We start from the raw sequence: 27030 nt of genomic DNA on the forward strand, positions 1-27030 counted from the left end.
GTAGCGCCTCTCGCTGCCTGAACAAAAGAATAAAGAGCCATATTTTTGAACGGCTCTTTAAAAGGAACCGAGCCAAAAGAGCCGACTCCCCATCGCAGAATTCACTGCAGCAGTTTCCCAGACGCAATTTTTTTTTGCGTTTATTTTACTCAGTAACGGATGGTATTTAAAATGTAGCGTATTACAATTCTTAATACAAAACATACTTAAGTAAAAGTAAAATTACTGGTTGTAAAATCTACTTTAAAAAGTACAAGTACACAAAAAACTACTCAATTACAGTAACGCGAGTAAATGTAATTCGTTACTTTCCACCTCTGCTCATTACACAAGGTTCAAGCTGTTTATTTAAACTGTAAATAATACTGCTTCTAAACAGCGGGGGCAGTAATACGCTCATTTACACTAAAGCAACGAGTCAGAAGAAGCAACACCAGGAAGAATTCTATTTGTCATTATTTCAATGATATTAGCGCTGAGCAGAAGAGTGGACGCTTTTGTAAAATTCCGCTTTATACACTTTTTTTAGCATTCAGAAAGAAAATCACTCTTTGGGTAAGAAAAGTTATTATGCATTATAACCAAGCCTGGTTTTAGACTTAACTTAGGCTTGGTAGGCACTTACATATAAATCACTTCAGTGCTTATTAAACAAGGCTGCATCTCAAATGGATCATTATGAAACACGAAGTGCACAACATAGGGAGTAGAATTCTTTGTTTTGCTATTTGGGATTCTGCCCAGTTGTCAGTGTCAGAAAGCTTAACATAGTGCTAGACGTTTTGCATTGTTCCGTAAGGTTTCCCACTATTAAAATCTGTATTAATTATACATTATAAATGCATTTAAAGTCGAATGTTTACATGTTTGTTTGTTTATTAAGATTTTAACGTCATGTTTTACACTTTGGTTACATTCATGACAGAAACAGTAGTTACTCATTTACATTTTCAGCATTTAGCAGACGCTTTTATCCAAAGCGACTTACACAATGAGCTGAACACGATGAGCAATTGAGGGTTAAGGGCCTTGCTCAGGGACCCAACAGTGGCAACTTGGTGGTGGCGGGGCTTGAACCGGCAACCTTCTGTTTACTAGTCCAGTACCTTAACCACTGAGCTATCACTGGCCCCATACAATACCCCATACCCCATATAATACTCATTACACAAGGTTCATCAGTTTAAGTCTTTAATGTCAAACACAGTCATGGACAATTTTGTATCTCCAATTCACCTCACTTGCATGTCTTTGGACAGTGGGAGGAAACCGGAGCACCTGGAGGAAACCCACGTGGACACGGGGAGAACATGCAAACTCCACACAGAAAGGACTCGGACCTCCCCACCTGGGAATCGAACCCAGGACCTTTTTGCGAATGTTTACATACATTTGTAAGGAACTGTGACTGAATATTACCAAATGTGACAAAGCTCTAAACACAAAACATACACACATTAGAAATTTGGTGGTTTGGAAAGTTCTATAATTCAGTTAACTTATTTTCCCTGGTACGACATTTCAATTTATTGTCAGTAATTAAGGTAGGTGACTTCTATTTGACTGCACCCAGTACAAAGAACATGGAAAGTGGTCAGAACTGTGGTTACTGAGAGGAAAATCTGATCAGATTTTTGTTTTTAAAAAAGCTAGATCATGACTGACACTGTCCACAGTCAAACTGTTTACACTGTCAGGCTTCTGCACAAAAGTGAAAAAAATGTACTGTATCAAAATCCATTATATTAAAGCATGACCAAAGTTGGTTGCTGCTTACATAGACAAGGATGCAAGGTTTTTAGCTGTTTTCCAGTAGCTTCTAATTAGACCTGATTTTTTCTATCTTAGCACCCACACTTTATTCACACTTTATTGTATCATGGTTTTGAATTTGAATGGCTAGAATTGCCCTTTTTACCCACCAATTTACACTTAATCTACACAGTTCTTTTTTCTTTATGCATTTCCTCCTATTTTCTCCCAATTTAGCATTGTCAATTTGTTCTCTGCTGCTGGGAGATCCCTGATTGCAGTTGAGGTGGGTATATTGCTGCTCATGTCTCCTCGGACCCGCGCACAGCCCTTAGCGGAGCCCTTTTTCACCCATGCACTGCACAAGCGCCTCTCTATCTGCCAATCAGGGTCCTTTCACAGCGCTTGAAGACCCCACCCACATAGTGCGGTCATACCACCCTAGCAGAACCGTGTTTGCTCCAGGCACTGCCAAGTATGCCCGTAGATGGAGCCTAGCCGACTGGTGGCAACGCTGAGTTTCGAACTGAGGAGTTCAGAATCTCTGCGCTGGTGTGCAAGCAGAGTATCCCGCTGCACCACCTGGGCTCCCCACACAGTTCATTTGGCTGCAATTACAAAGCAATTTTTCTTGGATATGTCTTTACAAGCTTCGCACACTTTGAATTAGGCAGTTTATCCTAATGGTATCCTTCATGGTAGATTCATTCAAGCTTCATCAGATGGAATGGCGTCTGTGAACTGCCATCTTCAGGTCTCTACACAGATATTTGATAAGGTTTAAGTCTGGATATTGGCTGGGACTTTCAATAATGCAAGTTACATTTATGGAGGTGGGTCCTTCCTGTAGCTATTTATAAACTGCCTTTTGGTAATTTATTGGGATTTCTGTGGGTGGCCATAATTTTTTTAATTGGATGGATAAAGGTTGAGGATAATTAAAGAAAACATCTGGCCACAATTTGCAAAGGGTCTGAAAACTGTGTAAATAAAGGATTTTAGTTTTTGATTTTCTAAAACACCATTATGAGTGATTTAGTGTAGATTAAGGGTTAAAATAGCATCCAGATCCATTTAAAATTATTGATTGGAACCTGTCCTGTCCACGGTGTTTTCCTTGGTAACAACCAATAATTCCAGGAAGGTTATAAACCCAGTGTAACAGATTAAACATTTACTGAGGATAAATAAATAAAATCTTAAATCTTACCTTGAAAGATTAACATAAAATATCTTTCGGCAGGATTTAGCACCACTATATGAACAGTAACCCTGTTTTTATGGGCCTCATGTGGAAGAAAATCGTATGACTTACATCATACATTTTACACATGTGTAAAGACTGTAAAGTGTAATGTTTTGTGTGTGTGTGTGTTTAGAACGAGCATCTGGCCATCCTTATCCAGCCTGTGTGATGAACAGCCGAGGGTCTGAAAAGCAAAAGGATGATGCCATTGTGGAGCATATTTACTGCAGAGGCACTGCCACTGAGCTGCTTAAATACGGAACCAGGGATTTACATGTAGCTCGCAAAACCTCGAACTCACCTCGACTTCTCTTCCTCATCATCCCGGGTAGGAAAAACACACCCATGCAGCTAAACAAAGCATGTACATTTAAAGTATGCACACCAAAATGCTGTTTTATCCTATTTCAGTTGCGCATAAGGATGCAATTTTTCTTTATTTAACAATGAACAGAAAAATGTGGCAGTGATGTGAACATAAGCATAGACCACTGAAGTCCTGCGTCATTCTGTATTCCTCGTTATGCCCATATTTAGAGACCCGGGTCTAAGCCCATTTTCCTATGGGAAAAATGAATGGGGTTTTCAAAAAATCGACTCTAACACATCCTGTGCTAAATAAACATGTTCAGAACCCTATACGTTTTGTCCTATGTACATTTTTCTCCTGTACATCACTGGATCCTCTGAATTACGAGGTTGTTAAAGGGTGGTAATACTAATAATGCTACACGAAAGCTAATGCTACTGCGCATTAATTAGACGTCACTGAACTACACTAATCGAATTGACGGACTGAGCAGCCCGCTTTTGTTGAGTACAACCAAAGGCGTAACACCCAACCATCCTTGCTTTCTACTTTAATGTAGCTAGCTACGAAAAATATAAAGTAAAACTTGTGAATATCACTCCACTGTTACACTGGTGAATCGCGCTGCTTCGTGCGGTTATTTAAGAGGCTTATAAAAGAAAAAAAAGAAAAAATTAAGAGACTTCCAGTTTAGTGATGTCAATTCAGTGCTCAGTAGCATTAGCTTACATGTAGCAATATTCATATTTTCACTCTTTAACAACTTCATAATTCAGAGGATCCAGTGATAATAGACAGAAGAATCTCCATAAAACAAAACGTAACAGCTTTGGAAAATTTTTATGACTACAGGATGCGGGAGAGACAATTTGCGAAATTTCCATTTATTTTTCCCATTCAAAATTTCTCTTAGACCCAGGTTACCAAATATTTCAGCCTTCAGGATGTAGATTTCTTCTACATTCTAATTCCCTTCTGTGTGCCGACCTTGAACTTGCACCCCTTCCGTGTGCCAACCTTGAATTTGCCCCCCCAACATCAACCCTTGCCCAGAAACCATTGCGAAAGCTCTTGACAAGCTAAAACAATATAATTAACGTTGTGCAAATCATGCATACAATGCACTTTTGCTGATTTAAATGTTTACTTTAAAAAGATAATACAACCGTACCTTCCTCAATGCGATGACTGAGCCTGTTTCGGCGAGCACATCATAGAAATTCGTCATTCAATATCAGTTACGGCTAGTCGTAAATCGTCCTCCACTGTCAGTAAATGTGAGCGGGACTTCCTTTTGATGTAGGTGAGAGCAGAATATGTTGCTTCACAGAGCCAAGTAGAGGCAAAAGGCAAAAGTAAATTAATTGCTAAGTTTGCCAGTTCAGGATACCATGCTTTGACTGACAGCCAAAACTAGCGATGTAACGATACACTCTACCCACGATGCGATACGATTCACGATACTGGGTTCACGATACGATTTTTTACCAATTTTTTTTAAACAAAATGAAATTGAAGACAAATTATGACAAACTTTCCTTTAATTATTTCTCTTTAAAGGATAAAATACTGAATTTGTGCTCATCTTTTATTTATCTAAATAATGAATGTCCTTTTATTACTGAGGTAGGTACAAACTATGCCAAATAATGCTTACTGTGTAAAAAAAAAAAAAAAAACTTAAATGAAATTTTAAAACAAATCCAACATTATAAAAATAAATGAATAATACAAACTAGGGATGCATCAATACCATTTTTTCCCAACCGAGTACAAGTACATGTATTTTTGTACTTGCCGATACCGATACCAATACCTATTTAGAATGATGAAGTTAATGGAGTTAATGAGTTGGAGGTTAATAAATATTTTTGCAATGTTGGTGTTTTGTTGTTATGTTTTGTAGAGAACGATCAGGTCAGAAATACTGTAAAACGTGTTTGTGCCGGTGTATTCTGATATAAACTATATTATCCCCCTGTCCCACCTGTTTACACTCCTCTCCTGCATTTCCCCTCACACCGTATCCTGCGTTCTCATTGGCTGTTCGACATGTCACTCATTCCCAGTCGCACATCTCAGATCAGATATCTGACATGCTAGAAAACTCGATCCGGTCGCCGAGCGCTCGGCGAGCCGGTCGGATCGAGTTGTTGGGTAGTTCACACTTAGCGATCGAGAGCCGAGTTTTGATCGCCGAGCGAACGCCGAGTTGCTCCCGAGCCGGCAAATCTAGCGCCGACCAGTCACCGAGCGAAAATCAGGGCAAAAAACGTGTAATGTGAACTAGGCATAACGCAGCAACGTGCACTAGGCACACGGTATCGGATGTTTAGTATCGGAGCCTCGTTTGCGAGTACGAGTACAAGTTAATGAGCGCGGTATCGGGCAAATACCCGATACCAGTATCGGTACTCATGCATCTCTAATACAAACAAAGAAAGTATCTTCACTTAAATAAATCTGGCTGGAAAATCCCCTTCCTGGCAACTTTGCGAAGTGCCGTCAACCAGGCGAGGTGAATAGTGCCAGTGCCCTCTGCTGTTTAAAGTGAATATCGATTCATTTTAAATGAATAACCAATTCAAATCGTGGCACATGTGCACCGATTTTTAACTGTCTTGTGGTGCATCGTTACATCCCTAGCCAAAACGCTTGATGTACATGGCTCATCAGCATCAATGATATCGGAATGGATGGCATCGCTAGTGGAGTCCTTGGCTGAAACAACACAGTGATTGTTTTTGTCACTCCCTTCAATTGAATTATCTTGACCGTTAGTTTTGCTAGCCACCGGTCCATTTTTCAGACTGAGCTGGATAACATTAGATGACTAATGTGCCTCCTGTGGGGGAAAAATTAATTGCTTTAGTTTTAGAAGTAAAAAATCTTGCAATGTCACGCCCCCCTAGACAGGTTAATAAAACTGTCTGTAGCGTACAGTTTATTACAAGCACTGACTGAAGATGAAAATCTAATATCAGACTTCATGATGCAAAACATGACACAGTTGAATTGCATGCTCCAGGACCTGAGCAAGCGAGTGCTCTGGGGAAACACCCACTATTTTACCCAGCTTGGCATTTATTTAACACAAGTGCAGTTACTTTGTTTGTTTGTTTATTAGGATTTTAACATCGTGTTTTACACTTTGGTTACATTCATGACAGGAACGGTAGTTACTCATCACACAAGATTCATCAGTTCACAAGTTTATATCAAACAGTCATAGACAGTTTAGTGTCTTCAATTCACCTGAGCACCCGGAGGAAACCCACGCAGACACGGGGAGAACATGCAAACTCCACACAGAAAGGACCCGGACCGCCCCACCTGGGGATCGAACCCAGGACCTTCTTGCTGTGAGGCGACAGTGCTACCGACTGAGCCACCGTGCCGCCCTAAATCAAGCTTCAGCTGTTGGAAATAAATTTAAAGGTTATTTTTAATAGCACCATAGTGATATTGTAAACAGACTACAACTCCCATCATGCAATGCATCTCACTTAATGCCAGACACATTGCATACCTCATATGCATATATTCACTCTGCGATGTCAGATAAAATCAAGCTTCATTCATTCATTCATTTTCTGAAAAAGCTTATCCAGTTAGGGTCGTGGGGGGGGGGGGGGGGGGAATGCTGTAGCCTATCCCAGCTTTTCAATTGGCGCAGAGCACACAGTTACACCCTGGACGGGACGCCAGTCCATCGCAGGGCAGACACACATACACACACACACACACACACACACACACACACACTCACTTATAGGGCAATTCAGTGTCTCCAGTTAACCTGACTGCATGTTGTTTGGACTGTGGGAGGAAACCGGCGCTCCCGGAGGAAACTCACATAGACATGAGGAGAACATGCAAACTCCACACAGAAAGGACCCAGACCGTCCCACCTGGGGATCGAACCCAGGACCTTCTTGCTGTGAGGCGACAGTGCTACCCACTGAGCCACCGTCCTGCCCTAAATCAAGCTTCAGCTGTTGGAAATAAATTTCTCGATCGGCCCCGATTCCGATCTTTGAGATCGGATCGGGACACCCCTAGTCCAAAGACATGCAAGTGAGGTAAATTGGAGATACTAAATTGTCCATGACTGTGTTTGATATAACCTTGTGAACTGATGAACCTTGTGTAATGAGTAACTACTGTTCCTGTCATGAATGTAACCAAAGTGTAAAACATGACGTAAAAATCCCAATAAACAAACAAACAGTGTTTAATGCGTATTTAGGCTCTGTAGAATCTTGATTGAGTCGCTTAGTTCCGGAAACGAATCGGACCACACAGACAGACTTGAATTACTCCCTCTTCGGATCTGCTGTCAAAAAGTGTTCATTGTGTGTCATTTGATTTACCGTCTAGCTTTACGTCATGATTTAAAAGTTGGACTGGAACGGCTCAGTTGGACGAACACCAGTCAGCTGTACTTCCTCATGCCTCAGCTGTACTCTCGCCTGTGGCCCGTTTGAATTTCATTTCAGTAATAAGCAGATTATTACTTGTGAGTAAGGTCTTCACTTAATCAACTTCCTAGTTAAGCGAAATGTTGTGTAATAATATTGCAGGATTTTGTACATTTGTGTGAGATCGAATGACATCTGGAATATGTACGGTGCACGTAATAAACTGTCATTACAAAGATTTTAAAGCTCCGAAAGACAAAACAAGGGCCTCGATTTCTCATGTACAGGAAGACGTGTTTAATATTTAGTCTGTTTTTTTTGACTACCTACTCGAACATAGCCAATCTGTTTAATCTCCTATTAAATCAGCAGTGACGTGGATGCCGTGCGCTTTATTATCCGGCCTCGTTTTTTGATGTCTCTTGTTCTTACATGGTCTTCAATTCGAGCATCTCAGTGATGTCATCGGTCCCAAACAAGCCTGGTACATTTCAGAGCCTGCTTATACACACGGTGAACACGTGTCGATGTGATAAGCTAACTTTTTAAGCAGCGAGATATCAGCAACAGGTGCTAAGCGAAAGTCCGCTCGGGCTGATGACCTTAACGGCGTCCGTGTTGAGCGGTTGCTTACCTTCAGTTTTGAATGTCACCGAGCATCGTGTTCAATAGACTCTTTATGACCTGCAGCGAATCGGCGCAAGAGGTTGTTGTTGTAGCGCTCGTGACCTTTTCTGCAGAGATAACAACAATTATTACAGTCGGCTCGCTAGAATTGACCCTCCCTCCTTTAGCCTTTGGTTGCTGGCAGGACGGGAGTGCAGGTGCTGAGGATTTGTTCTGCTCTGATGTTTTGTACGGTAGTTAAAAGTTATATGCTGAGCTACTAAACTGAGTGCCCTGACAGTATCTCCTAACAGTATCATTTACATGCATATGAGAAAGACATGCACACTCACCGAGCATTTTATTAGGAACACTTGTCTTGTATGTGCATTTATGGGCCGTTTTATGAGCTACACTTTGTAAGCAGACAGGTACTAACTGTAGTCTGCTATCTAAAATCGCTCGGGTTAACTATACAACCTAAAATCTGAATAGAATAGAAAGAATAGAATGCCTTTATTTGTCATATATACATACACTGATCAGCCATAACATTAAAACTACCTTCGTGTTTCTATACTCACAGTCCATTTTATCAGCTCCACTTACCATATAGAAGCACTTTGTAGTTCTACAATTACTGACTGGAGTCTATCTGTTTCTCTGCATGCTTTGTAAGCCCCCTTTCACCCTGTTCTTCAATGGTCAGGACTCTCACAGGACCACTACAGAGCAGGTATTATTTGGGTGGTGGATCATTCTCAGCACTGCAGTGACAATGACATGGTGGTGGTGTGTTAGTGTGCGTTGTGCTGGTATGTGTTGTGCTGAGAATAGTCCACCAACCAAAAATATCCAGCCAACAGAGCCCCATGTGACCACTGATGAAGGTCTAGAAGATGACCAACTCAAACAGCAGCAATAGATGAGCGATCGTCCCTGTGTTTACATCTACAAGGTGGACCAACTAGGTAGGAGTGTCTAATAGAGTGGACAGTGAGTGGACACTGTATTTAAAAACTTCAGCAGTGCTGCTGTGTTTGATCAACTCATACCAGCACAACACACACTAACACACCACCACCATGTCAGTGTAACTGCAGTGCTGAGAATCATCCACCACCAAAATAATACCTGCTCTGTGGGGGTCCTGACCATTGAAAAGCAGGGTGAAAGCAGGCTAAAAAAACATGCTGAGAAATAGATGTAATACAGTCAGTAATTGTAGAACTACAAAGTGCTTCTATAAGGTAAGTGAAGCTGAAACAATGGACAGTGAGTGTAGAAACAAGAAGGTGGTTTTAATGTTATGGCTGATCGGTGTATACACAGGTACAGTTCAACGAAATTCTTTCTTCGCGTATTACAGCTTGTTTGGAAGCTGGGGTCAGAGCGCAGGGTCAACCATTGTATGGCGCCCCTGGATCAGAGAGGGTTAGGGGCCTTGCCCAAGGGCCCAACAATGGCTGCATGGCAGAGCTGGGATTCGAACTCTTTTATTCAAAGCAACTCACAATTGTGACAGTATACAATCTGAGCAATTGAGGGTTAAGGGTCTTGCTCAAGGACCCAACAGTGGTAACTTGGCGATGGTGGGGCTTGAACCGGCAACCTTCTGATTACTAGTCCAGTACCTTAAACACTAAGCGACAACTAAGCTGTGACTAACACATGTCCCCTCTGACACGTGTGCAGTAGCTGACTGCATTTTTTCACCTGCACGCGGCATGTTCATAGCGTTAGCCAAGCACGCCAAATCATGCACTATGGAAGCCCCAAAGGGTCAAAACACACTCATTTCACGTAGAAAAGTCTGTTACAGTTACAACACGCATACAAGTACGGTGGCTCATAAGAAACAAATCAGATATCATTTAACCAAACGATCTACAATTACTACCAATTTGATACGGCACCTAAAAAATAAACACTCAGTCGAATACAGCGAGTTTATTATTATATGATGAGAAGAGGAACCGGCTGTCCGCTAACACGGCAGAGATGCTGATTTTCCTCAAAAAGAACCTTCACTTCATTTTGAGTGTTCTAGTTTTACTACCACAATGCTGCACTAAGTTTGTTTACTTTTATTTTTACAAAATAAAAGAACATTAAGCAATAGCTTGGATGCAGGTAGTTTTTTTCCTACAGCACTGCAGAGCTATTCAGTTGTTAAACATATACATTGGATTAATTTGAATAACTGTAATGTACTTGAAGTGTGCACTGTGTGAACAGTATTATCTAGTTCTTATCTAGACAATATCTAGAAAATACAAGTATCGGTTTGAGACTCGGTATCGGATCGGGATCAAAATTAATGATCGGGATCGGGAACAAAAAAACGTGATCGGGGCATCCCTACCCAGATTTACCCACTGATCATGATGTTGAATGACTTTTTCTAATCAGTGCATAATGAAGTTGTAGATAAAACTATAATCTTATCACATTTTTACACCAGTATGAATGAAATGAATTATGGGGCTGTTGAACTGTAATTACTGTGGAAATATAATGAAGGTTTCCTGTAATTCTTTGTGACATTGTAAATGTTTGCTCATTTGGAGGCAATATAAAAGCATTTCCTGCAAGTACTGTTTATGATGCTTTTTATTAGTGAACTGTTTTATAGACGGCTTAGAATGGACTGTTTTCCCAGACCAGGTTGTTAAACTTAATGTCCTGTAGACATTTCCTGGTCTTGCAGAGTATTTCAGTTTATCTCTGTTCTTATCATGCTAAATACAGGTTATTTCAGTTTTTTTCAGATTTTTCCCATAGACTGAGCAAATTCCACTTAGGTATCAGGAGAGGTTAGACAATGAGACACCAGGCCTTGTGCCCAGCAGACTTTTCTTTGGATTACAGCTAACTTTGTGGATAATTAGGAGATTTAGCCCAACACTGCTGCGTTTACTGTAAAAAATGGGTTCAGGAAGTGTTCAGAAATATGTGGTGTTGTGGATTTGATTTTGACTTGATGTGATTATTGTTTAGGCGCTTGGGTTGCTCATACTGCTGGCATCCAGGGTTCAAATCCCTAGCAGTGCTATCAGCTGGCTGGGCGGGCGATAAATACTTATGCCTTTAATTTCCTTCAGGATCAATACAGAATCTATCTGTCTGTCTCTCTGTCTATCTACAAATCTGTCTGTCTGTCTTCTAGTCTGTCTGTCTGTTGGTCTATTTACGAATCTGTCTCTGTCTCGCTGTCTATCTACGAATCTGTCTGTCTATCTATCTACTAGTCTATCTGTCTGTCTATCTAGTCTGTCTATCTTTGAGTCTGTCTACAAGTCTGTCTATCTACGAGTCTATCTATGAGTCTATCTGTCTGTCTATCTACGAATCTGTCTGTCTCTATCTACGAATCTGTCTGTCTGGCTATCTGTCTGTCTGGCTATCTGTCTGTCTATCTTTGAGTTTATCTATCTGTCTGTCTACAAGTCTATCTATCTGTCTGTCTACAAGTCTATCTATGAGTCTGTCTGTCTGTCTATCTACGAATCTGTCTGTCTGAGTCTATCTGTCTGTCTGTTTATCTACGAATCTGTCTGTCTGTCTTGCTGTCTATCTATGAATCTGTCTGCCTGTCTTGCTGTCTATCTACGAATCTGTCTGTCTATCTACGAGTCTATTTGTCTATCTAGTCTGTCTGTCTATTTTTGAGTCTGTCTGTCTACTAGTCTATCTACGAGTCTGTCTGTCTGTCTACAAGTTTATCTACAAATCTGTCTGTCTCTCTGTCTATGAATCTGTCTGTCTGTCTGTCTATCTAGTCTGTCTATCTGTTTGTCTATCTTTGAGTTTATTTGTCTGTCTACAAGTCTATCTATCTTTCTGTCTGTCTTCAAGTCTATCTATGAGTCTGTCTGTCTGTCTAAGAATCTGTCTGTCTGAGTCTATCTGTCTCTGTCTATCTACGAATCTGTCTGTCTCTTTGCCTATCTATGAATCTGTCTGTCTATCTACTAGTCTGTCTGTGTCGATCTATCTACGAATCTGTCTGTCTGTCTCGCTGTCTATCTATGAATCTGTCTGTCTGTCTATCTTCGAGTCTATCTGTCTGTCTGTCTATCTTCAAGTCTATTTGTCTGTCTACAAGTCTATCTATCTACGAGTCTATCTATATGTTTGTCTGTCTGTCTATCTGTCTTTATGTCTGCCTGTCTGTCTATCTATGAGTCTGTCTGTCTATGTACGAATCTGTCTGTCTGTCTATCTTCGAGTCTATCTGTCTGTCTATCTAGTCTGTCTGTCTATCTTCAAATCTATTTGTCTATCTACAAGTTTTTCTATGAGTCTATCTATATGTTTGTCTGTCTGTCTATCTGTCTTTATGTCTGTCTATCTATGAGTCTCTCTGTCTGTCTATGTACGAATCTGTCTGTCTGTCTATCTACGAATCTGTCTGTCTATCTAGTCTGTCTATCTGTCTATCTATCTTTGAGTCTATTTGTCTGTCTACAAGTCTATCTGTCTATGTCTTCAAGTCTATCTATGAGTCTGTCTGTCTGTCTGTCTATGAGTCTATCTGTCTATCTGAATCTGTCTGTCTGTCTTTTTGCCTATCTACGAATCTGTCTGTCTGTCTATCTACTAGTCTGTCTGTCGATCTATCTACGAATCTGTCTGTCTGTCTATCTAGTCTGTCTGTCTATCTTCGAGTCTATTTGTCTGTCTACAAGTCTATCTATCTATGAGTCTATCTATATGTTTGTCTGTCTGTCTGTCTATCTGTCTTTATGTCTGCCTGTCTGTATCTATGAGTCTCTGTCTGTCTATCTATAAATCTGTCTGTCTATCTATGAGTCTATATGTCTGTCTATGTACGAATCTGTCTGTCTATCTAGTCTGTCTATCTATCTTTGAGTCTATTTGTCTGTCTGTCTACAAGTCTATCTATCTGTCCGTATGTCTACAAGTCTGTCTATGAGTGTCTGTCTACGAGTCTATTTATCTGTTTGTCTGTCTACGAATCTGTCTACGAATCTGTCTGTCTGTCTATCTTTGAGTCTTTCTGTCTGTTGGTGTATCTAGGAATCTGTCTGTCTGTCTTGCTGTCTATCTAGGAATCTGTCTGTCCAAGTCTGTCTGTCTGTTTATCTAGTCTGTCTGTCTGTCTGTCTGTCTGTCTATCTTTGAGTCTATCTATCTGTCTGTCTGTCTACAAGTCTGTCTATCTATCTATCTAACTATCTATCTAACTATCTATCTATCTATCTATCTATCTATCTATCTATCTATCTATCTATCTATCTATCTATCTATCTATCTATCTATCTATCATCTATCTATCATCTATCTATCTATCTATGAGTCTGTCTGTCGGTCTGTCTGTCTGTCTACTGTCTGTTGGGGGGGCGGATGGATTGGTGTACTCAGCAGGGTTTGTTACTGCATTGCTCTCAGTGATTCTGGATAAACTGTAGTAACCATGACTCTGAGCAGGATAAAGCAGTGTAAAACATGAAAACCAAACAGTTTGCATTGAGTAAATAAATAAATAATGACGTTTTAAGTTTTTTGACAGTGAATTAGAGGTCAGAAACTGAAATCTCTTAATCAGATCTGTATTCATTATTCGAAGCCCTTTTGGCAGCCATTACAGCTGTATTTCATGTTGGTCTGTAAACTGCCTTCACAGATGTTTGATGGGGTTTGAAGTCTGGACTTTGACTTGGCCATTGGGAGACATTCAGGGATTCGCCATTGTTATGGTGAAAGATGAAGTGTCGCTGAGTTTGCATTCACTGTGGAGGAGGTTTTCTTTAAAATGTTTCAGTTTTTCAGCAGACATTGTGATATCTCTTCTGCCTGAAGAGTTTCTGTCATCAGAGAAGAGAATCTTTAGTCCTTACATGCTGTGGACCGTCATGTAGCTTTTACTAAAAAGTGCCTTCAGTATGACACTCTGCCATAAAGTGTTTTATGAAGAGCTCCAAGAATAGTTATCTGTCTCTTTCTTACCTCCCAGATCGAGGCCCTTCTTGGCCAGACAGCCAACTCTAGAAAGGTTAAAGGTTGTCCCAGCCGCCTTCTATTTTTTCGGGTGGCACGGTGTCTCAGTGGGTAGCACTGTCGCCTCACAGCAAGAAGGGGTTCGATCCCCAGGTGGGGAGGTTTCTTTCGGGAGCACCACAAGACAGTTAAAAATTGATTTACATGTGTAACAATTCAAATTGGTTTACATGTATAATGAATCGATATTCACTTTAAACAGCGGAGGGCGCTGGCTCTATTCACCTCGCCTGGTTGATGTCACTACCGGGTTGCCAGGTTCTGAATTTTCCACCCAGATTTATTTATGTGAGGATACTTTCTTTATTTGCATAGTTTGTACCTACCTCAGAAATAAAAGGGCATTAATTATAATAAAAGGAAATAATAAATCAAAACTTTGTCATAATTTGTCTTCAAATAAATTATGTTTAAATCTTTGTCTATCTTTGAGTCTTTCTGTCTGTCGGTCAATCTACGAATTTGTCTGTCTGTCTTGCTGTCTCTACAAATCTGTCTGTCTATTTACAAGTCTGTCTGTCTGTCTAGTCTGTCTGTCTGTCTACAAGTCTATCTATGAGTCTGTCTGTCTACGAATCTGTCTGTCTATGAGTCTGTCTGTAAGAATCTGTCTGTCTGTCTGTCTGCCTATCTACGAATCTGTCTGTCTATCTTCGAGTCTATCTATCTGTCTGTCTACGAGTCTATTTGTCTGTCTGCGAATCTGTCTGTCTTTCTATCTATGAGTCTATCTGTCTGTCTGTCTATCTTTGAGTCTGTCTGTCTGTCTGTCGGTCTATCTACGAATCTGTCTGTCTGTCTTGCTCTCTATCTATGAATCTGTCTGTCTACAAGTCTGTCTGTCTGTCTATCTTCGAGTCTATCTATCTGTCTGTCTGTCTACAAGTCTATCTATCTACGAGTCTATCTGTCTGTCTGTCTATCTATCTGTTTCTGTCTGTCTGTCTGTCTATCTATCTATAATAACTTTGTCATAATTTGTCTTCAATGTAATTTTGTTTTAAAAAAATGGTAAAAAAATCGTATCGTGAACCCAGTATCGTGAATTGCATCGCATCGTGGGTAGAGTGTATCGTTACATCCCTAGTGTTTGATAATAAACTTGTGAACTGATGACACGAATGTTTCTGTCAGGAATGTAACCAAAGTGTAAAACCTGACGTTAAAATCCTAATAAATAAAATAAATAAATAAATCTTCCATTTATTCAGGCAACAGTGGCCCTGAGAACACTTAAATCCTTACTGTTTTATATTCCTGCCCTGGTCTTTGCCTTACAACAATTTGATCATGCCGATTCACAGACAGTTCCTTGGACTTGTTTTTTTTCCTGACAGTGTAGTGTAAATTCCTGACTCTAATAGACCCAGGTGTTTGTCTTTCCAAACTATGAGTCCAAATAAACCTGATCATTGGGGGACCCCTAGTGTCGGTCCCAAGTGCGGATAAATAGTTATGTCAGTAAGGGCATCAGGCATTAAAAAAATGATCTGGCCGCTCAGGTGGCGCAGTGGTAGAATACGCTAGCACACCAGAGCTGGGATTTCGAATACATCGCATCGAATCTCAGCTCTGCCATCCGGCTGGGCTGGGCGGCCACATGAACGATGTTTGGCTGTTGTTCATACAGGGTGGGAAGCCGGATGGGGACCTTTGCAAGAAACTGGTGCAATTATGACCTCTGCTGGCTGATTGATGGTTTGTGTGTAGTCCTTTCAGCTATGACTACAGCCACTCTTCTGAGAAGGGTTCTCGCAGAATTTTGAAGTATGTTTGTGGGAATTTGTGCCCATTTAGTCCAAAAAACATCTTTATAGCTGGGCACTGATGTTGGTCAAGAAATCCACAATTGATTTTCCAGTTAATTTCAAAACTGTTCCAGTCCACGTTACTGCAGTTTCTTTTAACCAAGCTTTTCATCATGGCTTTATAGACTTTGCTTAGTGCACAGAGGCACAGTCATGCTGGAATGGGCCTTCCCTTAACTGTTGCTGCAAATTTGGAAGCATATAATTTACTTTAGCAATTGTTGCATCTGAAACACATGAATTAATTAACTAGTAGGGTTGTCCCAATACTTTTGTACATATAGTGTATCTCCTATAAAATAATAAAGCCATTCAGAGGGTCGGGTACGGCATCTACATATGGTTCGCATTTACAAGAACCTGCCGTGCACAGCACTCCTCGAGCAGCTGTGTTTAATAGCACTTAGTATCACATTGTTCGATCATTCTTGATAATCCTACAAAGATTCCAGCTAGTCTCTCCTCGTCCTCCCTTATACACTCCATATGATTTGCTGTGATGTGCTTTCTCACTTTTACTACATGTTGAAGACTTAAGACTCCAAGTTGCTCAATGAAACATTAAGTTTACCTAAAATAGTTTTTATTAAAGCAGAGAATTGCATGTGTTTTTCATGTGTTTTCCAGTTCCAGAGGTTAGGCAAACTCTATAGAGTACTGTCATCACTCCACACCTTTTACCCCTGCCCTTTTTTTGCCTCTGCCTTTTTTGTACTATGCTGTGCCTCTGACTCTTACCACCAACTCTTTAAATCTACCCCTCAAAAAAAGACCTTGGACTAAGGCTGCTTGATATGATTAAACAACTCATATCTTGATATGCTTTAAAGAAGTGGCGATATACACTTAGCCATTACATTAAAACCACCTCCTTGTTTCTACACACACACTGTTCATTTTATCAGCTCCACTTACCACATAGAAGCACTTTGTAGTTCTACAATTACTGACAGTAATCCATCTGTTTCCTGCATGCTTTGTTAGCCCCCTTTCATGCTGTTTTTCAATGGTCAGGACCACTACAGAGCAGGTATTATTTGAGCAGTGGGTCATTCTCAACACAGCAGTGACACTGACATAGTGGTGGTGGTGTGTTAGTGTTTGTTGTGCTAGTATGACTGAATAAGACACCTCACTGTCACTGCTGGACTGAGAATAGTCCACCAACCAAAAATTTCCAGCCAACAGCGCCCCATGTGCAGCGTCCTGTGACCACTGATGAAGGTCTAGAAGATGACCAACTCAAACAGCAGCAATAGATGAGCGATTGCCTCTGAATTTACATCTACAAGGTGGACCAACTAGGTAGGAGTGTCTAATAGAGTGGACAGTGAGTGGACACGGTATTTAAAAACTCCAGCAGTGCTGCTGAGTCTGATCCACTCATACCAGCACAACACACACTAACACACCACCACCATGTCAGTGTCACTGCAGTGCTGAGAATGATTCACCACCTAAATAATACCTGCTCTGTAGTGGTCCTGTGGGGGTCCTGACCATTGAAGAACAGGGTGAATGGGGGCTAACAAAGCTCTCTGCTCTCCTCTACTTTCTGTGCAGGTGCCCTGGGCAACCAAGGTCCTTACACAGCGCTGATAACTTTCCCAACCAGTAGACTGGAGGGCAATTTTGTCTGCTTTAGGCATTGGCCAATTGTGCGTGCTAAAGGGTGCCCCATCGACCGGTAGCAGAGCTGAGATTCGAACCCGGAAGCTCAGAATCTTGGTTCTGGTGTGCTAGCGAATTATTGCTTCTTTCTTATTGCTTATTTTTATAAGCTACACAGACCATACAGATGAACTTAGCTGGTATACAATTATTGACTGGAGCTCATCTGTTGCTCTGTATAATCACCCTTTCATTACGCTGTAGGCCTTTGGGACGTTATAGCCTAGTGGTTAAGGTACTGGACTAGTAATCAGAAGGTTGCTGCTGTTGGGCCCTTTAGCAAGGCTCTTAACCCTCAATTGCTTAGACTGTATACTGCCACAGTACTGTAAGTCGCTTTGGATAAAACCGTCTGCTAAATGCTGAAAATGTACATTTAAATAAACAAAAGGGAACCCATAGGACCCCTACTGACCAAAACGTTTGAGTATTGCTCTATTCTTAACACTGCAATGACACTTAAATGTTAATGACATGGTTTGGTATGAGTTTATTAGGTGCAGCAGTGTTGTTGGGTTTGTTAAATGCTGTTTTCACTTATACTGGTCTCTTTATTAGGAACACCCACCCTTTTTGCTGGCTCTCTGTGGCTCTGAGGTAGACGTTCAGGTTTGTTAGTGGACATTAGCTAGCTAGCTGAAACACAAGATCATGTTTAAGGGGGAAATTTGTTTTCTGCTCTGATCTCACAACACTCTACAGAATTCTCTACGATTGAGTGCAGGAGATTAGAACTGACTGTTTCATTTTGGAACACCCTCTTTATAAGTTATTCATATCCCAATGGATAAAGTCTGTTCGTCCATTATTTTCACCTAAATAAGCTGTTTTACTCATAAATATGTCAAGTTGCAGAGGAAACTAGCATTTGAATTTTACATCATCTTTAAGAAACAGCTCTCCTGTTTGCATTCATTGCTAAGATTGCAAAGGTTTGTATTACGATTGTAATTGATTTATTACTGGAATTGATTTTGTAAATCACATTTCTCCCAAAAACGTTGGAAAATGCAATTAAAGAAGAATCTGTGATCTCATTTTTCTACATTTATTTAACCCACAAAATAACAATGAAAGGATTTCAGTGTTTTCACTGATCAGCTTTGTTATAGGCCGATCAAGGCATTTTTTAACTGATCGGTATCGGCTTTACTAAGGCCGATCCTTTGTTTTACTTCAGCATGTCCGCTGTGTGGAAATACTTTAAATTGGAAAGTGAAACAAGTCCAACAGTGAAGTGTAATGTCTGCAATGCGAGCGTTTCACGAGGCGGTAGGAGCAGAGCTGCGTTCATTACTGTAGAATTTTACTATTTATATGGTGCATGAGTCAAGGATCACTCCGGTTTACAAAACAATAACTTTTAATCCGAGTATGAAAACTTCAGGACCATAACATACAGCTTTTATGAGTTTACGTGTTACAAGACTGAACGACATCTCAGTATCAAGCACTCTGATTGGCTTAGTTATGTAACCGAGCGTCGTAGTGATGCACTTGCTTAATAAAGAAATAAATACACGGTATATTCACAAATTGTCAGGAGCAGAACACTTTATTAACTTCTTCTGTTACGGTACCGAATAGCGGACAGCTAGAGTCATCGCGTTAGCCAAGCACGCTATTCCATGCACTATGGAAGCCCCAAAGGGTCAAAACACACTCACTTTGCGTAGAAACGTGCATCAAACCATTGTCACAATACAACCACAGAAAAGTTTGTTACAGTTACAACACGCATACAAGTACGGTGGCTCATAAGAAACAAACCAGATATCATTTAACCAAACGATCTACAATTACTACCAATTTGATACGGCACCTAAAAAATAAACACTCAGTCGAATACAGCGAGTTTATTATTATATGATGAGAAGAGGAACCGGCTGTCCGCTAACACGGCAGAGATGCTGATTTTCCTAAAAAAAAAACCTTCACTTCATTTTGAGTGTTCTAGTTTTACTACCACAATGCTGCACTAAGTTTGTTTACTTTTATTTTGTAAAAATAAAAGAACATTAAGCAATAGCTTGGATGCAGGCAATTTTTTTCCTACAGCACTGCAGAGCTATTCAGTTGTTAAACATATACATTGGATTAATTTGAATAACTGTAATGTACTTGAAGTGTGCGCTATGTAAACAGTATTATCTAGTTCTTATCTAGACAATATCTAGAAAATACAAGTATCGGTTTGAGACTCGGTATCGGATCGGGATCAAAATTAATGATCGGGATCGGGAACAAAAAAACATGATCGGGACATCCCTAGTCATGACCCATCTTTGCTTTGATGGATCTTTTTGTTTCGGTTGCCAATTTTAGTTTATTATTATTATTTTTTTTTTTACTAATTACCAGTTCATTTGCCAGTATAATACGATTATTCTATGAAGTGTTTACTATTATTTTGCCTCTGTCCCAACTTCTTTTGTCTGTGTGTGTTTGTGTAGCAGGCATTAAAATAAAAAATTAGTTTGTCAGTGAGAACTTTACATTTCAAGATAATTAACAAACAACACTGTTTTTATTGCATTGTAAATAATGTCTCAGCTTTTCTGGTAATAGGGTTTGTAATTCATGCTTTATTGAGGATTTTATCAGCTTAATTCATCCAAGTGCACCCTGTAAAGAGACATCAGATTTGACATCCTGCAGTCCTCATCTGGAGCCTCAAAGCCTCATAAATTTGAAGAGAAAAGCCCTCGGAGAGTAAATCTCCATCAGAAGATCTGGCCATATTGACCCTTGTCTATAAGTTTGCCAGGGTCAATGAAGCTCTTTTCTTTTTTCTTCTTTTGCAAGATGAATAGACATTTTGGCATGCTAAAAGCTAATCCATTATATCAGACACCCCACACTGTCTGCAGTAATGAATTCCAGCACATTCAGGGCTGATTCTGCCTCAAAAGTGCATTTCTTTTCCGACCCAAATGTGTGATTGGGATTCAGTATTAATACTTATGGGTGAAATCAATCAAAGAGGATAGTTTATGGTCAGCTGGTAAATTTGGAATAATATCTTGAACTTGAACGGTCGTGCAATGCAAGATGCGCTGCGCCTTTGCCAGACTTGACAACATATTTTATCCTTCAAAACCTCATGGGTCGCACATCGCTGCTCAGCTAGTCCATATAAGTTGATTTAGGATTGTGTGTGTGTGCGCGTCAGAGAGAGTGGACGCTGCACCTGCGAGGCTACGTCAGTGGCGTGGTAGTCCAGGCAGCCTCGGGGTCAGAGACGGCAGGCATGGTATCTGTTTAATGTTCCAGCGAACAGTGGTGAATTTATGAGGCTAGTGGAAAGAGGGAAATGATAACAGGAGAGCAGGGAGAGGTTAGCTCATGCTTCTGTTGCTTTTTTTTTTAAGAATATAGGATATAGGAATGCTTGTTTTACATTCTTTCTCTGAACACACAAGACTTGCCTTTCTAGCAATGTTTTGATTGGAGATATTCCACTGGATTTCTGTCCAAACGCAGGATGATGGGAAAGAAACAGAAATGCCACTTAGTCCACTGTTCCCATAAACTTTCCGCTTGTTTCAATTTAGAGTCGAATAACTAGGACCCTACTAGATTCTTGGGGAAATGTGCTTAATTTTATGTATAATAATAACACTCATAAATGGAATAATAGAATATATGGAAGCTGCAATACACAGCACAGTGTACATTAATGGTTGAATGTAAACCTAGAGCATTCAGCGAGGGTGTGAGGCTCCATCTCAAATATGAAAATTCTCATCAGTGTTTTAACACGCCCCCCCCTGCGTTCACAGAATTGGTTGGCAATTTTCCAAACTCAGTTACCTGAGTCGTTAGCTGCTTGACACTTGAACATCATGAAAATTTTTTACTTTGTTTATGCATTCTCTCCCCTTTTTCTCCCTTTTAGCGCGTCCAATTGCCCGATTGCGTCATGCTTCCTCTACACCAATGCCGATCCCCGCTCTGACTGAGTAGAACGAACCTAACCCACGCCCCCTCCGACACGTGGGAAGCAGCCGTATGCATTTTGTCACCTACACTTTGACGAGTGCAGTGCGGATCAGCACTGTGTACGGAGAGACGCACCCTGACAGCACTCTCTTCCCTTCTCTGTGCAGGCACCATCAATCAGCCAGCAGAGGTCGTAATTGCATTAGCCGGCTTTAATATCCCACCCCTATCTGAACAACAGGCCAATCGTTGTTCATGTGGCTGCTCAGCCCAGCCGGCAGGCAGAGCTGAGACTAGATACGATGTATTTGAGATCCCAGCTGTGGTGTCCCAGTGTGTGTTTTTATCGCTGCGCCACCTGAGCGGCAAACATCTTGAACATTTTGACTAAGCAATTACTAACTGAATTGCCGTAGTATTGCTAGGACCACCTCATAGTGCAGATTAACCAATAAACGTGAGGCACTTGAATGCTGCGCGAATGAAAAACGTTAAATCGCTAAACACAAACCTTACATTTTGAATTTCACAGCAAGTTGCATATTGCTAATGCTACACACTGCGGTATTACCCTGCATACACATCAGCAGTAGTGTTTTATCACTGGTTGCTCACTGTCCCAGACTCTTTTTTTCTTTCTTTTTTTTAATCTCTTGGCTGTTGTTACATTGATGTAGGGTTGCAACATTTCATCCGTGGGAAAAACAGATATGGCCACTCTGAAATACATACTTACCCTATTATCCAGAACCATGTCATAACACAGCCTGACTTATTGTTTCAAAACTGTCACTGTGACCTGACCTGACCAGAGCAAATAGGTTATTTTAAAAAAATGACTTTGTGGTTAATATCTGGCAACCTTTCCAACAAGCATAATTCAGTTAGTGCATGCTCCTACTGAAAATGTGTGATTTGTGGTTTGATGCAGAAATAGTAAACCATAAGAAGTAGGGATGTCCCGATCCAATCTCAAAGATCAGAATCGGGGCCGATCAAGGCATTTTTTAACTGATCGGTATCGGCTTTACTAAGGCCGATTCTAAGCCCGATCTTTTGTTTTACGTCAGCATGTCCGCTGTGTGGAAATACTTCAAATTGGAAAGTGAAACAAGTCCAACAGTGAAGTGTAATGTCTGCAATGTGAGCATTTCACGAGGCGATAGGAGAAGAGCTGCGTTCATTACTGTAGAATTTTACTATTTATATGGTGTGTGAGTCAAGGATCACTCCGGTTTACGAAACAACGTAGTGATGCACTTGCTTAATAAAGAAATAAATACACGGTATATTCACAAATTGTCGGGATCATAACACTCATATTAACTTCTTCTGTTTTGGTACCGAATAGCAGACAGCTAGAGTCATCGCGTTAGCCAAGCACGCTATTCCATGCACTATGGAAGCCCCAAAGAGTCAAAACACACTCACTTCACGTAGAAACGTCCATCAAACCATTGTCACAATACAACCACAGAAAAGTTTGTTACAGTTACAACACGCATACAAGTACGGTGGCTCATAAGAAACAAACCAGATATCATTTAACCAAACGATCTACAATTACTACCAATTTGATACGGCACCCAAAAAATAACAGTCTGGGTGGTACGCTTCTTTGGGGCTTCTCCACACCGTAACTCTCCCAGATGTGGGGAAAACAGTAAAGGTGGACTCATCAGAGAACAATACATGTTTCACATTGTCCACAGCCCAAGATTTGCGCTCCTTGCACCATTGAAACCGACGTTTGGCATTGGCACGAGTGACCAAAGGTTTGGCTATAGCAGCCCGGCCGTGTATATTGACCCTGTGGAGCTCCCGACGGACAGTTCTGGTGGAAACAGGAGAGTTGAGGTGCACATTTAATTCTGCCGTGATTTGGGCAGCCGTGGTTTTATGTTTTTTGGATACAATCCGGGTTAGCACCCGAACATCCCTTTCAGACAGCTTCCTCTTGTGTCCACAGTTAATCCTGTTGGATGTGGTTTGTCCTTCTTGGTGGTATGCTGACATTACCCTGGATACCGTGGCTCTTGATACATCACAAAGACTTGCTGTCTTGGTCACAGATGCGCCAGCAAGACGTGCACCAACAATTTATCCTCTTTTGAACTCTGGTATGTCACCCATAATGTTGTGTGCATTGCAATATTTTGAGCAAAACTGTGCTCTTACCCTGCTAATTGAACCTTCACACTCTGCTCTTACTGGTGCAATGTGCAATTAATGAAGATTGGCCACCAGACTGGTCCAATTTAGCCATGAAACCTCCCACACTAAAATGACAGGTGTTTCAGTTATTTTGTCCAACCCCTGTATATAAAATACATATTTACACCGATCAGGCATAACATTATGACCACCTTCTTGTTTCTACACTCACTGTCCATTTTATAAGCTCCACTTACTATATAGAAGCACTTTGTAGTTCTACAATTACTGACTGTAGTCCATCTGTTTCTCTACATACCTTTTTAGCCTGCTTTCACCCTGTTCTTCAATGGTCAGTACCCCCACAGGACCACTACAGAGTAGGTATTATTTGGGTGGTGGGTCATTTTCAGCACTGCAGTGACACTGACAGGGTGATGGTGTGTTAGTGTGTGTTGTGCTGGTATGAGTGGATAAGTGGCAATGCTGATGGAGTTTTTAAACACCTCACTGTCACTGCTGGACTTAGAATAGTCCACCAACCAAAAATATCCAGCCAACAGCGCCCTGTAGGCAGCATCCTGTGACCACTGATGAAGGTCTAGAAGATGACCAACTCGAACAGCAGCAATAGATGAGCGAACGTCTCTGACTTTACATCTACAAGGTGGACCAACTAGGTAGGAGTGTCTAATAGAGTGGACAGTGAGTGGACACGGTATTTAAAAACTCCAGCAGTGCTTCTGTGTCTGATCCACTCATACCAGCACAACACACACTAACACACCACCACCATGTCAGTTTCACTGCAGTGCTGAGAATCATCCAGCACCTAAATAATACCTTCTCTGTGGGGGTCTTGACCATTGAAGAACAAGGTGAAAGCAGGCTAAAAGTATGTAGAGAAACAGATAGACTACAGTCAGTAATTGTAGAACTACAAAGTGCTCCTATATGGTAAGTGGAGCTGATAAAATGGACATTGAGTGCAGAAACAAGGAGGTGGTTTAATGTTCTGGCTGATCGGTGTACATTGTAATATTTATTGTGTTATTATGGGTTATTAATCTTGGTAATTCAATTAAAATTAAATCCACAACACAAGAAGTTTGTAATAAAGTGAACAGGTCTGAATACTTTTTGAATCCATTTTTTCCCATGTGCACTCTGGCGACCTCTGCCTATCCCACAATGCCTTGCTTTTCAAACAGAGCTGTAGGGTAGCACGAAAGTCTGAAAGTCTCCTGTTTGGCCAATTTCGGCTATGTAGTCATATCCAGTTCCCTGATTGTAACTTCCTCCACTGCTGCACTCTGACCTAGGAGAGCCACAGGCTCTTATTTTCACTCGCCAGAGACAGAGGGTATGTCCGAAAACCTAGTGACCTAGTGAATGCTGCCTACTAAGGTAGCTTATTTCAAAGCGATGATCTGACTGAATAACAAGGGAGCATCCGATGCTTCCTTAGCAGGTAAAGGCAATCCCAGCATTCAGTGCGGCACAACTTTTCTCACCAAAAATTACAAATATGGCGGTCGATTTCAAGTCTAAATAAATTCTCATTAATTTGTATAAAGATATACAAGTATAATTTATTTGCAATTTTGTGTTTGTCAGTGACAATTTAACTGTTATTGGTACACGGAGGGAGATGTTAGATGGCATGCTAGCGGGTTGTGTGGTTGTGCGTAGTGTGTAGTGCATCTGAATAACCTGCATTATAAGTTTAATGTCTTATTAGAATCCTCTCTGTTTAGGCAGCTGCCTAGGTAGGCAGTAGGCAACTAGGCAGCTCACTAGGTCACACACTACTACCGTGAAATTTTTTGTGCAGGCGCCTCAACCAGCCAGTAGGAGCTGCATTTGCATCAGTGATGTGGAATCTCTTTGATTAATTCCTATCACAAAACACAGTTAATCATGTCTATGTACTGGCTCGCTACATGCCATGGTGTGCTTTTGTTGGTGGATAGGCGCTTTGTCTGGCAGCTCTGTACACAGAAGGGTTCAATGCTCTATGTTGTGACATAGTCACTTGGAGTCTTGGCTGCCCAACAGCCTGTCATCGATACGTGGCTTGTCCTTCCTTGGACCAGTGTTGGTGGGCATTCACCACAGCTTTCTGTGAGCAATCCTTGATGTTTCAAAAATAATTCAACCAAGTCATTTGGCCATATCAAAATAATTTAGGTCTCCATGCCTGATCATATCTGCTGCGGTCAACACGTACCACCGTTGGGCCAACATGTATTATATCAGGCTGTGACATACACATTGGTTATGCAAGAGGTATTGCCGTGCACACTTTGTGGGGGTGCGGTCCCCAAGGCATTAAGGTGGCTCCAGCCGAGTGTAGCTGGTGTTGATCCACTTTGTTTGTTAATTTGTTATGCACTTGGAGCTGTCTGAAATAGGATGGTGGCGGCTGTCCAGGGTGCTGGATTCCTGTTGTTTTTGGAACAGCGGTGCCCAGGTCTGGGGTTCAATGTCACAAAATCTGTCAAGTATTCTTCACAGTTCAAACCAGTGCAACAGCAGTTTTTTTTTCTAGTTAGCAGGTGAGATTTAAGGTTGAATGGTGACCATATTCATGTCATTTGTTTTGCCAATAACATAAAAATAACAAACTCAACAGCCAATTTATCAGGAACAGGGAGTGTTCTGTTACTGTGTTACCTTTTGCTTTCATAACAGCCTCAATTCCGGAAGGCAAGGATGTCCATGCTGACATTCCAACTATTTTTCTTAAAAATTCTTTCACCGTTGAACACAATAACAAGGAAATTTTACTTATATAGAATATTGGTTACCATGACAACTAGGGCTGTTGTTAATTGCGTTAATTAAATTTTTTAATCAAACAATTTTTAGTGGGCTGTGTTTGTGCCACGTAAATATGTGTCTCTGTGGTAATTTGCGCTGCTTTAACACAGGAACTCTGTGTATTTTAAATAATAATTTTCAAAAAGCGTGAGAAATCCTCACTAGACAAAATGACAGTTATTAATTGAGGCTTTAATATTATCTTTGGTCAGAACCGCATTTGTCTCGTCAGGCGTCTGTGCGCACGGATACGTGTTACAGGCAAAATGAGCT

The 27030-nt window shown here is 40.9% G+C and overlaps 1 protein-coding gene across 1 annotated transcript in view; it reads left to right on the forward strand.

Moving 5' to 3' along the window:
- Positions 1 to 463: 463 nt before the first annotated feature.
- Positions 464 to 27030, forward strand: part of ldah (lipid droplet associated hydrolase) — a 132290-nt gene continuing 105723 nt past the window's right edge. Inside the window, exons 1-2 of the mRNA XM_063007982.1 lie at positions 464 to 555; positions 3132 to 3326. Coding sequence (XP_062864052.1) covers positions 3167 to 3326 — 160 coding nt within the window. The 5' untranslated portion in view covers positions 464 to 555; positions 3132 to 3166. The remainder of the gene's footprint in view (positions 556 to 3131; positions 3327 to 27030) is intronic.

Source organism: Trichomycterus rosablanca, chromosome 13 (assembly GCF_030014385.1).
Source record: "Trichomycterus rosablanca isolate fTriRos1 chromosome 13, fTriRos1.hap1, whole genome shotgun sequence".
Classification (NCBI taxonomy): Eukaryota; Metazoa; Chordata; class Actinopteri; order Siluriformes; family Trichomycteridae; genus Trichomycterus; species Trichomycterus rosablanca.